The sequence below is a fragment of the Nyctereutes procyonoides genome, unplaced genomic scaffold, assembly GCF_905146905.1.
Source record: "Nyctereutes procyonoides isolate TBG_1078 unplaced genomic scaffold, NYPRO_anot_genome, whole genome shotgun sequence".
NCBI lineage: Eukaryota > Metazoa > Chordata > Mammalia > Carnivora > Canidae > Nyctereutes > Nyctereutes procyonoides.
In genome coordinates this window covers 45,674,241-45,690,399 of record NW_026575131.1, presented here as the reverse complement: position 1 = coordinate 45,690,399, position 16,159 = coordinate 45,674,241, and the positions used below count along the sequence as shown (strand labels likewise).

The window sequence follows — 16,159 nt, the reverse complement described above, 5'->3', positions numbered from 1 at the left end:
CAGCTAATGAATGGGTAACACATTGTGGCATGTCTAGCCACAAAAAGGAATGAAGTTCTGATACATGCTGCAATGGGGCTGAATTTCAGAGTCACTGGGCTGAGTGACAAGGCAGACACAATATATATATACCAAAGGATTGTATTTCTTTAAAATTCTAGACAATGCAAACTAATCTATAGTGGGGCCAATCAGTGGCTGCTTGGGGTTGAGAGGCAGGGAGGGTTGACTAAGGGCCCAGGAAACTGGGTCATGGTGGTAGGCACACAGGTGCCTGCGTGTGTCACAACTCATCAGTTCACACACTTACAGCTTACTGTGCATCAGTGACAGCTTGTAAAGCTGGTGGAACAAAATAGGAAAGTACCCAGTCAAGACTCACCACGTGGGCAGCCCCAATGGCCCAACGGTTTGGCGCTGCCTTCAGCCCAGGGCCTGATCCTGGAGACCCGGGATCGAGTCTCACATCAGGCTCCCAGCATGGAGCCTGCTTCTCCCTCTGCCTGTCTCTGCCTCTCTCTCTGTGTCTGTCATGAATAAATAAATAAAATCTTAAAAAAAAAAGACTCACCACGTTGCATATATTAAGTATGTGCAGTTTATATCAATAAATAAGTTATTAAAAAAATAGAGGGGTGGCTGGATGCCCTAGTTGGTTAAGTGCCTTCTTCAGCTTAGATCTTGATCCCAGGGTCCTGGGATCAGCCCCCATGTTGGGCTCCCTCCCTGCTCAGCAGGGAGACCTCTCCCTCTGCCCCCCCACCCCCAAAGCTCACTTGGTCTCTCTCTCAAATAAATAAATAAAATCTTAAAAAAAATAAAAAATGAACCTATTATCTTGGATTTTTAATGGGAAAAGCATTTAAATGCTGAGGAGGTGGTGAATGCAAAGGGCGACCTTCCCCTGTTGTCCGTGAACACATGGGTACAATTGCCCCAGTTCCCGCTGCCTGAGGGGGGTACCCCAGGGTGCTTCTTAAGCTTCCGAACAGTGATCAACTCGTATCTGGTCCGGGGAGCAGAAGTGGCCAATCCAGTTTCCTTATTTTTATGGATGGCAGTCATAAGACAAGGCGACACTTGGGGGTGATTATATATACATGACATTTAGGGTAGTTATATTTATGACCACTTAGATTGATTGTATTTGTCACATTTAGATTGACGGTGATATTTAGGATGATTTTTTTTTTGTTTTTAAGATTTTAGTTATTTATTTGAGACAGAAAGTGTGAGAGAGAGAGCATGAGAGGGAGGGGCAAAGCAGACTCCTTGCTGAGCAGGGAGCCTGGCGCGGGGCTCCATCCCAGGACCCTGGGATCATGACCTGAGCCAAAGGCAGATGCTTAACCAATGAGCCACCCAGGTGCCCCAGGATGATTGTATTTCTAAAGGGTGATTTAGGTACCCTGTGTTTACCTTGTGTCAAAGGAAATTAATCCACAACTGGCTTTATTGTGACAAATTACGCTGTTCTAGAAAACTATCAAAATGTAACATTTTACTCATCTTCCTTTTAATAACAGGGCTGTTGTTGAAAAATACCTGCTTGAAAAGTCTCGCCTGGTCTCTCAAGAGAAGGATGAGAGGTAGGAGGAAATTTCCTCAGTGACCCACCACATCTGCCTTCTTCCCCACAAAGGAGTGAAGCAGGTGTCCTAGCCCTATGGGAGATGGTGGCCAATCTCCCAGGAGCAAGGCTGCTCTGTGGCTGCAAGCTTTGCAACTCATACCTCCTAAACCACCTTGTGTTTATTTGTGTGTCTACCCGGGCTTTTACCCAGAGTAATACCCCTCATCCCCAGACATCTCCTCACCGGAGAAGCTCACGGTTTAGTTTTCCTTTTAAGACATCATAAGAATCAACTTATTGTCTCAAATTGGTACATATTTGAGGTGTGTGGTTTTTTTTTTTTTTTCCTCCCTGGTGTGGTCCCCAAAGCAATATTAGTAGTGGTTTGAAGAGTAGCCGTTGCTTGGCCTCCAAAAATGAATTTTTTTCTCCTCCTTTTGACCCACAGGAACTACCACGTGTTTTATTATTTGTTACTTGGCGTCAGCGAGGAAGAGCGTCAAGAATTTCAGCTCAAGCAGCCTGAAGATTATTTCTACCTCAACCAGGTAAACAGCCCCGAGCCGCGGCCACAAACACTGCCTCTGTTCCCCATGGGCTGTTTACACACCAGGAGGTCAGAGGCTGTCTGCCTGGGCCCTCTGGCCCCCAGACTGACTCCAAGGAGGCGGCATAAAGGGGCCCATTCATTCCCTGTGTCCTGAGCCCTGCCCCACCAGTCCCAGCCAAAATCACTCTTGCACGCCACCCTTGCTAGCCCAGAAACGCCCAGAGTGCTCCCAACTTTGTTTTTCAGCATAACTTGAAGATCGAAGATGGAGAAGACCTGAAGCATGACTTTGAGAGACTCAAGCAGGCCATGGAGATGGTGGGCTTCCTCCCTGCCACCAAGAAGCAGTAAGTGGGCAGCCCAGCCCTCCTGCCTTCTCCCGTGTGGACACCCCTACCCTTCCCCATCTTTACCTAAGGCTACTCCCTGAGACCTGGCTAACACCCCATAGGGAACCCAGATACTAATAAGGGCAGCCCGATGGCAGCTAGCATGTGGAAAGGGACTCGTCATTAGTCACTGGGAGATGTAAAACCCCAGGGCTTTTGCCCAGCAGTGCAGATGTCCTTAATACCTGAAAATGGTTACGATGGTAAATTTTACATGATGTGTGTTTTACCACAATTAAAAATTTTTTAAATTTTTTGGAAAGCCACCCCAGGGAACTTGTCACACCTGCCCGATGAGTTCAGTATACCCAGAGGGAACCACTGCCCACTTCTGGGAGGGCACAGATCAGGCCAGCCCCCTTGGAACACTGTTGGCAGTTTCTACTAGACCTTTATGTGCCCAAAGCAATGTGTACTTGTGCTGACTTGAAGACTTGCACACGGCAGCCTCGTTATTAACAGCCCCAAAAAGTTGGGATACCCCCCCGCAAGACAAATGCTCACCAGCAGGAATTCAATAACTAAACAGCTATATATCATGCAGAGATTGGCAAACTTTCTGTGAAGGGCCAGATAGTAAAATCTTCCGCGTGGAGGGCCAAACGGTCATTGTTCCGTGTTCTGTGTTTTTTTGTTTTGTTTTGTTTTGTTTTTTAACTACCCTCTAAAAACTGAAGAGCCATTCTTGGGATCCCTGGGTGGCGCAGCGGTTTGGCACCTGCCTTTGGCCCAGGGCGCGATCCTGGAGACCCGGGATCGAATCCCACATCAGGCTCCCGGTGCATGGAGCCTGCTTCTCCCTCTGCCTGTGTCTCTGCCTCTCTCTCTCTCTGTATGACTATCGTAAATAAATTAAAAAAAAAAAATTGAAGAGCCATTCTTAGCAAAGACGCTATACAAGAATGGACTGTAGATTGCCATTCACTGGACTCCACACATAGCAGTGGTGCTCACCTGGGGCCAGCTCTAACCCCACGGGGCCACTGGCCACGTCGACAGACATTTTTGATGATCACACTGCGTGAGAGGGAGGAAGGACACTGCTTCTGGCAGCTAGTTGGCAGGGGCCAGGGATAGTGTCCCCTAGTGCACTGGACAGCCCTCCACAGCAAAAAATGATCCGGCCCCACATGTCAGCAGGGCTGAGGCTAAGAAATGCTAGGCTATAGCATTGAGTATGACCAAATTAGGACAATACATAGTAACACGCATAGCACCCCCACATCACGGTCTTCCAGTACTAGGCCAGATACAAGTACATATGATTTCATGGACATCAAATTCTCAGATAGCATTAGGACATGAGGACAGCCATTCCTCTGCAGGAGCTGGGGTGGCTTCCAGTGCCTGGAATGTTCTGTCTCTTGCTCTGAGTGCTAGTTACAAGGAGGTGTATATTTTGTGACAATTTATCAAACTCCACACTTAAGAATTTTTTGCTTTCTTTCTTTTTTTTTTTTAAGATAGATTGATTGATTGATTGATTGATTGATTCAGAGAGAGAGAGGGAGAGGGAGGCAGAGACACAGGCAGAGGGAGAAGCAGGCTCCATACAGGGAGCCTGACGTGGGACTCGATCCCAGGTCTCCAGTATCACACCACAGGCTGCAGGCGGCGCTAAACCGCTGCGCCACCAGGGCTCCCCTTTTTGCCTGTTTTTTATGCGTGGTTGGGGGATTTTTTTTTCACACACGTTAGGCTTCCATAAAAAAAATATTTAAGCACCCACGCCCCACCAAATAAATAAACAAACAAACAACCCCCAGGTGAGCCATTGGTCTACAAAGTCACATTCCACAGAGGGTCTGCAACAGTGAGATTGGACCTTTTTTAAATGTCATGTGTCCGACTGAACTTGGCTGGTTGTACAAATTCAGCCCAACTGGCTGGAAGATTCTGTTGCCTTATGATTCTGAAAACCACTCCAACCTAGGCTCCTTTGCTCTCACAGGATTTTTTCCGTCCTCTCAGCCATCCTGTACTTGGGCAACGTCACGTACAAGAAGAGAGCTACAGGCCGAGACGAAGGCCTGGAGGTCGGGCCCCCCGAGGTGCTGGACACGCTGTCACAGCTCCTGAAGGTACTGCCCTTTGCACCCAGCCTCCGTGGCCAGCAAGGACCCAGAACCTCCTGCCTTGGCCACACTTCAATAAACCAGGGCCTTTCTGCCTGCTTCCACACTGCTGCCCCACCCCACCCCACCCCACCACCACCACCATCTGTGCAACACCTCTTCCTTGTTTCTCTTTTTCTGTCTTTTCTTTAAATTGAGGTATAATCGTCATACAGTATTATGTTTCAACATTACAAACATAACAATCCGGTATTCGTATGTATTGCAAAATGATGACTACAGTAAGTCCCGTTAACATCTGTCACCACACATGATTACAGAATCAGTTTTTTCTAGTGAAGAGAACTTTAAAGATCTACCCTCTTAGTGACTTTCATTTATGCCACCCAGTATTCTTAACTAAAGTTCCCCTGCTAGACATTACATTTTCAGGACTTCTTTATTTTATAACTGGAAGTTCATTCCTTCTGAACCTCTTTATTACCCAGCTTACCAATCCCTGTCTCCTGACCCTGGCAACCACCAATTTGTTCTCTGTATCTGTCAAGCTTAGTTTAGTTTGGGGGGGTTTGGGGTTTTTTTTTCTAGGTGGATTTTTTTTGTTGTTTTTTTTTTGTTGTTGTTGTTGTTGTTGTTTTTCAGATTCCACATACAAGTGAGATCATACAGTATTTGTTTTACTCTGTCTTACTCTTGTCTGATTTATTTCACTTAGCGTAATGCCCTCAAGGGCATCCCATCCCTTCCTCATTTCTGAAGGACTCCTTCCTGAGCATGGCTGCCTCCCCTCTCAGCCCCTCATGTGAAAGGCCCTTCAAAACCATACTTTGATCAGCGAGATCATTTGCTCTTTGAACCTGCCATCCCCTTATCCACTGGCACTCAACCCCTAGGGGCACTGGGCAGTGTCTGGAGGCATTTGTGACTTGTCACAACTCCGAGGGGCTACTGTCCTCTAGTGCATGAGGCCAGGGATTCTGCTTAACATCATATAATGCACCGAACAGATTCCCCAAAGCAAAGAATGATCCAGCCCCCAGTGGTGCCATATCTGAGAAGTCCTGCCCTCATCTTTTTTTTTTTTTTAAGGTTTTATTTATTTATTCATGAGAGACACAGAGAGGCAGAGACACAGGCAGAGGGAGAAGCAGACTCCCTGCGGGGAGCCTGATGTAGGACTTGAGGACCCTGGGATCACAACATGAGCCAAAGCCAGATGCTCAACCACCGAGCCACTCAAGAGCCCTCATCTTTCTGTTTCCTAAGTTTACATTGCATCTATGGCTTTTCTTAAGGAATATGTGCCTGGTTGCAAGGGTCCAGCTTCTGTTGTGTTCATGTGGATGAGTATACACATCTGCCAGGAGTTTGGGGCAGCTTCCCCTGCCCCTACTCTGACTACTTGTAGCTTGTGGAGGGGGCTTGGCAGTTAGGAAGGAACAGGCCAGGAACCTACTCTAACAGCAACATCCATAAAGGCAGGCAGCACATAGACCCACAGTGACACCCAGGTCTATGTGGCCATACTCCCAGGCCATTGACCGAGCCAGTGGGTATGATCACTGGGAGACATACTGAGCATAACACTCATCACAGGGTGGGCTTTAGACCCATATCCTGGTGCAGCTGCTGGAGGTCCTCTTCTCACCTTCCTCAGGCTTCAGGCCTTAGCTCAGTGATGTGAGGAACACCCCCCCCCCCAGTAACCCTTCTCTCCCCTCCCCCCTTTCTCTCCCTCCTTGACCTTGACACAGGTGAAGCGAGAAATCTTGGTGGAGGTCCTGACCAAAAGAAAAACGGTGACAGCCAATGACAAACTCATCCTTCCCTACAGTCTCAGCGAGGTGAGTACTGCCCTAGGCTCTTTCAGGGCACCGGGGTGGGGTGGGGGCTCCAGAAGCAGCCGGCCTGGATAGTCTTCTTCCTGTCTTTAAAGAACTGTGACAGTATCTCTTGTCTTCACATGAGCTCAGGCACAGCACAGAGCAGCTCTTACAACACACTTGAGCCCTAGGGCCAGAACTTGAGGCCACATGTGTTTCCATGCCAGTTGTCATTAGCAGAGGATGGCCACTTGCAGCCCACAGGCCAAATCCAGCCCACTGCCTGCTTTTGTAAATAAAGTTTTATTGACATACAGCCACACTTTTTTTTTTTTAATATTGTAGGTTTCCTACTGTATTGGCAGAACCAAGCCATGATGCCAAAGACCATCTGGCCCTTCAAGTTTGTTGACCCCCCCAGGCTAGAGTATGACCTTTACAACCATTAAGTGGGTCCCTGAATCTTGACAAGTTGCCTCTCTTTGGCCCCAGCCTGGATGTTTTCCTTGTGATGTGTTTTTCTTGCGTTTCTACATCTCAAGAGCAATATGACTTGCAGCTGGCAACTTGGATGGCCTCAGGAAAATACCTAGCCATGGGCTGGGTGGGGATTTATGGAATTTTAGTTAGTGGTAGAAGCTGCTTGGGTATCTTAAACAGGTACCATGGACATTCTGAGCTCCCATAGGCAAAGGTCCCCTGCAGTGTTCTGTAAAAGTTGCCACAGGATACCTGAAACCCCAACAGCCTGGCTGTCCCTTAGGGGCGTGATGCCGAAGAAAAGATACCAGGTGTGGGGCTTTAAATCCCTTGCGGCCCCATTTCCACAACCTTCCGGGAAAGGCAAAACCAGAAGATGTGTTCTAGATCTTAATTATAGCCAAGTGCATCTGTCACAATATATCTGAGGACATAAAAACAATTTATTATATGTAAATTAACCTCTATAAGCCTTTTTTTTTTTTAGGTTTTATTATTTCTTTATTTGAGAGAGAGTGAGAGAGCACAAAGCAGGCAGGAGGGGCAGAGGGAGAAGCAGAGTCCTCTTGATCCCAGGACCCTGGGATCATGCCTGAGCCGAAGGCAGACACTTAACCAACTGAGCCACCCAGGTGCCCCCGTTTTTGTTTTGTTTTGTTTAAGATTTTACTTATTCACAAGAGACACACACACAGAGAGAGGTAGAGACATAGGCAGAGGGAGAAGCTGACTCCCAGCGGGAAGCCTGACTGGGACTCAATCCGGGACTCCAGGATCACGCGCTGAAGTGAAGGCAGATACTCAACCACTGAGCCACCCAGGGATCCCCTTTTTTGTTTGTTTCTTTAATTTAAAAGCTGTTACTGCTTTTATGTACACGATGGCATCTCCACAATGCTCCCAGAACCGTAAGGGACCTGGCTTTCAACCCAGTTTGTCCTCCTGGCTAGTTCTCCCCATGTGCTGACCGGTGCCCTCTCTAAACCCGTGTTCCATCCTCAGTGGGCCCCATGTTGCTCGGAGGAGCAGGCCGGCTGGTGAGAAAGACTTTGCTAACCTTAGGCTGCCAAGTCCAGGCTGCATAGTTCATGTTCCGATGTGTCGGGGCATTCCAAGCTGAAGGTGATGTGCAGAGTGAGAGCGGCCATGTCCAGTGAGCTGGGGGTTTAAACACACCCTCGAATTTCCCGTGAGTACAGACCTCTGGGTACTGCAGCACACCTTGCCAAGGTGTGACGCTCCCCATCCTATGCCCACAGGCTATCACTGCCCGTGACTCCATGGCCAAGTCACTGTACAGTGCTCTCTTCGACTGGATCGTGCTGCGGATCAACCACGCCCTCCTCAACAAGAAAGACATGGAAGAGTCTGTATCGGTGAGAGCCCCTACCCCTGCCTGCTCCACCAAGCAGAGCTGGGGAAGACCAGGCCCTTAGGGTCACACATCCTTGGCAGGTGGCCTGTGACATCGGGAGCCAAGGTGGCTGTGGTTGGTGTCACCAAAGAGGCCAGTTTCTCCAAGGGGCAGGCCCAGGGAACAGGATGGGGTGTAGTCAATACCCCATCCTGTGCGTAGTGAACACACAGCATATTATAGATTCCATAATTTGCATATTATAGATTCCAAGGCAGTGGCAGCAGAGCGTTCAGCAGAGCACAGAGCCCTCACAACCAAACGGCTCACTTCCACGGAAGGACCCACCAATAATAACTGTTTTCTCCGTATTCCCAGTGCTTGTCCATTGGGGTCCTCGACATATTCGGATTTGAAGACTTCGAGCGGAACAGTTTTGAGCAGTTCTGCATCAACTATGCCAACGAGCAGCTTCAGTATTATTTCAACCAGCACATTTTCAAACTAGAACAGGTAAAGAAATGCCATCTTGTTGCCCATGCACCCTGAGAGAGTATGGAATGACCCCAGCCCTGGACTCTTTCTCTATGGAAGAGAAAGTCTGGGAGACCTCTGCCCGGCCTTGGATGAGGCAAACACTAGGCTTATTTTTGTCCCCGGGTCAATCTTGTACCTTCTTTCTGCTCAAATGTGAAAATCCATCCGATGGGAGAGAAATGGAGCTGCCTCATAAGGATTTGCTTTGGCAAACCGTTTTAATAATCTGTCTCCTGTGTCTCTTTGCTACACACTCAGCCATCTTTACCCATGTGTTATTCTTCACATTGATGATCTAGGCAGAAAAAAAAAATGATAGGCTTATATAAATATCTAGCTGATTTTACTATTAAACTTTCCTTCTGGCTGCTGAGTAACTCAGTGCGGACCGCATTGAGTTACTGTGGCAGTGGTGAGACACAGCAGATGACAAACACATCGTGCAAAAGGGAAAGAATATAAAATGCCTCATTGATAATTTTTTTTTATTGATCATACATTGACAAGATCCTATTTTGAATATATTAGGTTAAATTAAGTGTTTTATTAAAGTTAATTTCACTTGTTTCTTTTTACCTTTTTTAACTGAAAATTTGGAGTTAGGCAGGTCGCTCGCACTACATGGCATTATATCACACATTATTGGACATTGCAGTTCTAGAGCAGGGGACGGCAGATGGCAGCTAACAGGTCCAATCCCACCCCACAACCTGTTTTTGTAAATAAACCTTTACTGGCACATGGCCACGCCCACTTGCCTACGTATCATCTGCGGCCTCTTTCCTGCTATGACAGCAGAATCATGAGAAGACTCTTTCTAGCTCATAAAGCTTAATGTATTTATTATCTGGCCCTTGACAGAGAAAGTTTGCTGGCCCCCGGGACATGTTAAGTGTGGTTTTAAGCATCTCGTGTGACAGATATTTAAGCATATACATTCTTGTTTCTTGTTATTAATAATTTTATGTAATTATGAATATATTTCCACTGATATATCAATATGTATTGGTATTTACAGATGCATGTATAAATATGTATGTGCATACATAAATATGTTTATATAGACACATGGTGTGTAAATATTAGCATAGCCCTGAGGTAGTGAAATTACCAGCTAACCCCCAAACCCTGCAGGAGGAGTACCAGAGCGAAGGGATCTCGTGGCACAACATTGACTACACAGATAATGTCGGCTGCATCCATCTCATCAGCAAGAAGCCCACCGGGCTCTTCTATCTGCTGGACGAAGAGAGCAAGTGAGTGTCCGTGGCCCAGTGCCCCCCACAAACCTGATTCCCCAGCCCCCAGAGCCTCGCCCTGAAGCCACACCATCCCCAAGAACTTCTGCGTTTGTCACGCTCATTTGGCCACTAATCCTGACCTCACATTAGCAAAGTGCATGTAGCATTTATCAAGGAGATATTAACACGTGCGATAAATCTGGATCATGCATACCTTGGAGCTGTTAAGAAACTAGGGGCCCAAGTCTCGAAACTAGGCATGAGGTTGGTGCATGCTTGCAAAGGGCAACACATGGAATCAGAGACCCAGACACCAGACTTCCTGCTAAGCCTGGCACCCCTCGTCCATAGGACACCGTGAAGGCTAGAAGAGGTGTTGCTAAAGTGCCTCATGCTTGGCCACCCTGCGGCAGTTACTGAAATTCACTCACCAAATTTATTTCCTGTGGCTCCTGTAATAAATGACCACAAAGCACAGGCAGCTTAAAATAACAAATGTATTCTCTCATGGTCCTAGAGGCCCAAAGTGGAAAATCAGTATCACTAGGCTGAAATCAAAGTGTGGGCAGAGCTGCACTCCCTCTAGAGGATGATCCTTCCTTGCGTCTTCCAGCTGCTGGGGGACCCTAGCATTCCATGGCGTGTGGCTACATCACCCCAGTCTCTGCCCTCTGTGTGCACATCGCCATCTCTTCTGTCTCTGTCTCATCTCCTCTTATAAAGATTCCAATCCACTGGATCAGTGTCTACCCCCCAACTCCATAACTTCATCTTTACTAATTATATTCATAAAGACCCTATTTCTGAATCCGGTCACTTTCACAGGTTCTCGGGGTCAGCACACAGAAACCTCTTTCTATCAACAACCTTTTTTCAGCCCCTTGTCTGCTTCTAAAGTCCTGGGAGGGGGCTGGGTTGAATCAGGCTCACCTCCTGCCTCAGACCCAGGCCCATGGACACATCCGTTCATAGCTGGGATCCAGGGAGAGAATGTTCAGATAAGAGAACGGTCAGGGTGCTAGGAAGGACTAAATCATCACTTCCAGGAAACCCAGAACTGGATCCCGAGGAAGAATATGAGGCATGGCCAGGCTGAGCAGGGTTGGATCTGTCTTTGTTTAAAATCTAGCTATTTTGGTTCTTTGTAGATTTTTTTTTTTAATTTGCATTGATTTGGATTTTCTAAAATAGCACATTAAAATGGTATTTATCCCAATGACTGAATGAGCAGGTTCCTCGTTCCACACCATTTCCCCAGCCCTGGAAGCAGCATGCTTCGTAGCTACAGCTTCTGCCCTCCCCCCCACACCCCATCCCCATTAAGCTGTAGAGCCTGGCATTGGGATTCAGAGGCAAATTGCTCTGTGTGTATTGGTGGTGAGGCTGGGCAGAGAGACAGGGTGTGCCAAAGCCAACTGCAGCATTTCCTTCCTGGGAGGCAGAAATAGCCAGGTACAACGGGTCCCTTATTCGGCCCTCCTCATATCCCGGTCCCATCCTCATCTCCCGGTCCCTCCCTGTAACAGGGGAGCTAGGGCAAGACCCCCTCCAAGACACAGCGTCCAGATACACACAGACCTGAAACTAGGAGTCATGCCTTCCTGGGATTATTCCCGGGAGCTGCCCACAGTGGGCCCCGGGCCCAGTCTTGCCCGTGCCAGATGTTTGCATTGGCCACGAGGGCCCGGGCTTCATCCACCAAGGGCCTATGACCGGATGCTGAGCAAGTGGTCGCCGCTGTTCCTGCAGCTAAAAGTTCCAAACCCTCTTCCCCAGCTTCCCCCATGCCACGAGCCAGACCCTGCTGGCCAAGTTCAAGCAGCAGCACGAAGACAACAGGTACTTCCTCGGCACCCCCGTCATGGAGCCAGCATTCATCATTCAGCACTTCGCAGGGAAAGTGAAATATCAGATCAAGGTATGTGTGTTCCGTTGCCATCATCAGTCCAGGGTGGGAGGCAGGAAAGGCAGGAAAGGTAGATGCCCCCAAGGCCCCTTACCTCCAGCCATCCCTTTTACTAATGGCCCTCAGACCCAGCCCTACATCTCTGGCTCTTACTATCGAAGACCCTAGGGATGGGACCCCCCTCTGTGTTGTTGAGATGGGTCCCACCCCCCAGCAGCCGTTGCGTGCTGGCTCCCAGGACCTTGGCAGTCACTGGCAAGTGACCACCCACCTCCGTTCCCCCACCAGGACTTCCGAGAAAAGAACATGGACTACATGCGGCCAGACATCGTGGCCCTCCTGCGGGGCAGCGACAGCTCCTATGTGCGGGAGCTCATTGGCATGGATCCTGTGGCCGTGTTCCGCTGGGCCGTGCTCCGGGCCGCCATCCGGGCCATGGCCGTGCTCCGGGAGGCCGGGCAACTGCGGGCCGAGAGGGCCGAGAAGGCTGCAGGTATGGGGCCCACTTGTCACCATCAAGGGGGAATACTAAGTCCACTTTAAAGCATATATTTCTGTAGCATTTAGCACCTTCACCGTGTCACGTAACTACCACCTGTCTCACTCCAGAACTTTGATCATCCCAAACAGAATTTCTGTACCAGGGTATATAATATACTCTCCTCATCCTCACAAGGCAGAAAGACATGCTCCTGTGTTTCTATAAAGATAGTCTGAGGGCAGCCCCGGTGGCTTGGCGGTTTAGTACCGCCTTCGGCCCAGAGCCTGATCCTGGAGACCCGGGACTGAGTCAGCACAGGCTCCCTGCTTGGAGCCTGCTTCTCCCTCTACCTGTGTCTCTGCCTCTCTCTCTCTCTCTCTCTGTCTCTCATTAATAAATAAATAAAATCTTAAAAAAAAAAAAAGATAGCCTGAAGCCCAGAACAACTGAGTGACTGTCCACAGGAGCTTGGCTCCAGATACCAGCCACGGGGCTCCATTTTACCAAGGGCCTTCATTAAAAGCAGGACCAAGGAGATAAAGCCTTCATGAAAAGTAGGAATAAATAGTGCTGCTTAGGGAGGAATTGAACACTTCATAGTTCCTGGCTGTGTCCAAATGTGAGCATCAGACTTTTGGTATGTTTTTTTAATGAGTTCAAGTCAGGATCAAAGCCTCTGTGGCAAAGACAAAGCCTCCAAGACCCCAGGCAACCCTCGCCTCCAACTCCATGTGCTCTGTGTCCACAGCCGGTATGGGCAGCCCTGGCACCCACGGTCACCTAGGAGACCTGCAGAGAGGATCCAGCACCCCATCAGAAAAACTGTACCGGTGAGCGAGACCTTGATTTGTCCAAACCAAGGCTGGTAGACAGCAGTATTGTTTAAAATAATGCCAGAAATCCTACACCCTTGAACCAGGTTGGGGTTGACCTGAATAAGGAACCCGGCAACCACTTGAATCCAAAGGACCCAGAAACAAATGGCATCTGGTTGCCGCTTTTCTGCACACAGAAGGCAGGCCTCAGTGCATCATCTGCTTTAGGGAGATGCTGGACGGCTCACTTTACAAAGGATTCTTTTCAGGGCCATTGGCAGGTGAGGCCAAGGAGCCACTAACTAGTTGCACCGAGCAACAGGCTTAATTTAAGAGCACTTTCTCCCTTAGCCTGGGCAGAGTGGTCCGAGAACAGATAGGCTGAGTTACTTTATTTGCTGTCGGAGATAAAATATGCCTCGTTGCACACAATATGATGAGGGTATTTTGTGGCCACCCTGGCAATGACCAAGGGCCTTCTACATATCCCTGTTTGCCCTGGGTATGAAAGTGGGCAGCATGTGCCACACTGGACACACATCCAAGGCAGTGACAAAGCTAGAGGAGGGACACTTCTGATATCTTGAGAGGGCCAGACAGGCTGTATTAAAAAGGGACCAGCTGAGACAGACAGGCCAGGCAAGGTATGTTCACAGTTGGGGAGGCACATGCCAATGCTCCGTGGCAGCCAAGTTCCCAGCTTCTTCCTCAGTACCCCAGATTCCCAAGGAGCAAGTTAGTAAATATTTAAACTTGAAAAGGTCATTTTATTTTTGAGCCCTTCATAGTAAAAACTTCAAGAGATTCATAAACATTGTATATATGGCGGTATAGTGTTAGCACCTAGGTAAGTGACCATCCATAAGTGATTTCATGTGTCGTTTCCCTGTTTTTTAAGAGGTGCATTTTTTTTAAATCCGCTTTTTCACCCAAAAAGGGGCAAGAGAAAAAGAAAGCATCTCTTGATTTGCTTGTGTATTCCCACCCTACAAGGACTGAATGTGGACCTGGAGCCACATTGGCTGGAGTGATGTCAGTCTCCCCAGGGCCTGGCCCCTAGGCTGCGGGTCCCACTCCAGGAGCGTGTTTAGTTTATACAGATTCTCCCTTTCAGCTGCTCAATGCTAGATTTCTCATTTGACGGCTCTGAGGAGTTCGATATTAACGCTTTTGAGGACATCATTGCTTTCTATGAAAGCAAGAAGTAAGTAGAAGCAAGGGCCTTCGAACCCAAGACCAGGGAGGCACATCAAGAGGAGCTGCCAAACCCCAGGCGCTCAGCGTGGCGTCCAGGGCCAGGAGCGGGAGACAGCAGGCTGGGGACACCAGGGCCCACTGGGCCAGGGGCGGCGGGTGTGTGTTGAAGTCATAGGCCTTGTTCAGAGCTCCGGCCGCTGTGCTGACCGCTCAGGGTATGGAGGTGAAACATGACCCTTCTGTTGTCTTTGCTCTGTGCCTCCCTGGAGGGCGAGGGAGCAGAGGTAAGTGAGGGTCTCCAGGCCCTGGGCATGGTGCATGGACACAGATGAGGGGCTGCCGATCGGGGTCTTTCCAGGCCACCTGCCCTGAGCTTAAACATGTATTTGAAATAATACATGAATGAGCGTTTTTTAAAAAGAAACACACAAACCAGAACCTCCCGTCTCACCCTACAGTCCCTGCTGCCTCAATTCCAGAAGTTCCATAAGGACATTTGTCATCTAGACATCCTTCATGAATAGTCCCTTCCATAGCATCTGATTTTTATCTCTGATCCATTCTTGTTCTCACACATTAGTGCCAAAGTTTGGGCTTAGAGCGTATGCTCAGCCTTGGGACCCACAGTGATCAAACAAAAGGCAGTGAAGGAGATTGCATTATTTGGGGTAAAGCTCTCCTTCCATAAGGTCTCCTACCCTCACTGCTGAGCTAGGTCACCCTCTGTGTGAGCATCCCTCACGCTGTAGGGTGTTGAGCAGCATCCTGGCCTCACCCCACCCGATGCCAGTAGCACCCTCCCCACCCAGTAATGACAACCAAAAATGTATCCAGACATCGTCTGGAGGGTAGCATCATCTTGGTTGAGGACCACTGTGTGAATTCCCATCCATTCCTCCTGAGGCCTTTCTAGAAGCCAACAAGGAGATGGACACGTGGCCACAGAATCAACCAGAAAAACTGATGAGCTACTCCCACATGTACCCTCGGGTCTAGCCCTCAATGCTTGTTATAATAGAGTCCAGAAGGCTGTTCTATATGAGGCCTTTTTGGTGATCTGTGATGCTGTGTTGCAAACCCCATTCTGCAGAAGCCTCCCTGGCCCTCCCTGAGAAAAGGGGAGCCTCCGTGGGGTGGTCAGTCACTCTCAGCTGAACCCCCTCTCAGTCCAGAAGGGAGAGACAGCAGGCGTGCAGACTCTCCAGCTGCATGTTTTGGCTCCAGTGGCCTGGGGATGGTCCCGACCGTGCTGGGGACCCCAAGGTGGCGGGCCTGCTGCTCTAACTTGGTCTTCTCCCTGTCACTGCACCCCCTACCCCACCCCACTCTCAGCGATTTGCATGACCAAATCATCAAGACCATCAAAGGATTGCCCTGGCAGGGTGAGGACCCCCGTAGGCTTCTCCAGTCCCTCAGTCGGCTCCAGAAACCCCGCACCTTCATCCTGTGAGTCCCCCCAAGGCTGTGGCACCTCCCCCCAACCCCCCCGCAACAAGTGCAACGACCGCCTCCCCGGCTCCCAGGACCCTGGCTGCGGGCTTCCCATAATGCTGAATTGGCTGCTACAAACGTGCTGTCTTGTGGTTCCATTCTTATGCCAACCTTTGCTAAATGGCCCTCATAACACTCCTGCCCCAGTGTCTGCCCTGTGGCCCAAATCCTTGCCAGCTCCCCAGTGGCCAGCACGGCTTCACAGGAACGCTCCTTCCACAAAGCATCTCTTTTTCTGTCCCTAAAC

General features: G+C 49.1%; 1 protein-coding gene across 1 annotated transcript in view; it reads left to right on the top strand.

Annotated features, from left to right (window-relative positions):
• Window positions 1-16,159, top strand: part of MYO9B (myosin IXB) — an 89,134-nt gene that overhangs the window by 50,953 nt on the left and 22,022 nt on the right. The window contains 12 exon segments of the mRNA XM_055344267.1: window positions 1,527-1,589; window positions 2,022-2,121; window positions 2,370-2,470; window positions 4,464-4,593; window positions 6,342-6,431; window positions 8,150-8,266; window positions 8,623-8,757; window positions 9,916-10,037; window positions 11,799-11,940; window positions 12,217-12,421; window positions 13,158-13,239; window positions 15,754-15,867. Coding sequence (XP_055200242.1) covers window positions 1,527-1,589; window positions 2,022-2,121; window positions 2,370-2,470; window positions 4,464-4,593; window positions 6,342-6,431; window positions 8,150-8,266; window positions 8,623-8,757; window positions 9,916-10,037; window positions 11,799-11,940; window positions 12,217-12,421; window positions 13,158-13,239; window positions 15,754-15,867 — 1,401 coding nt within the window.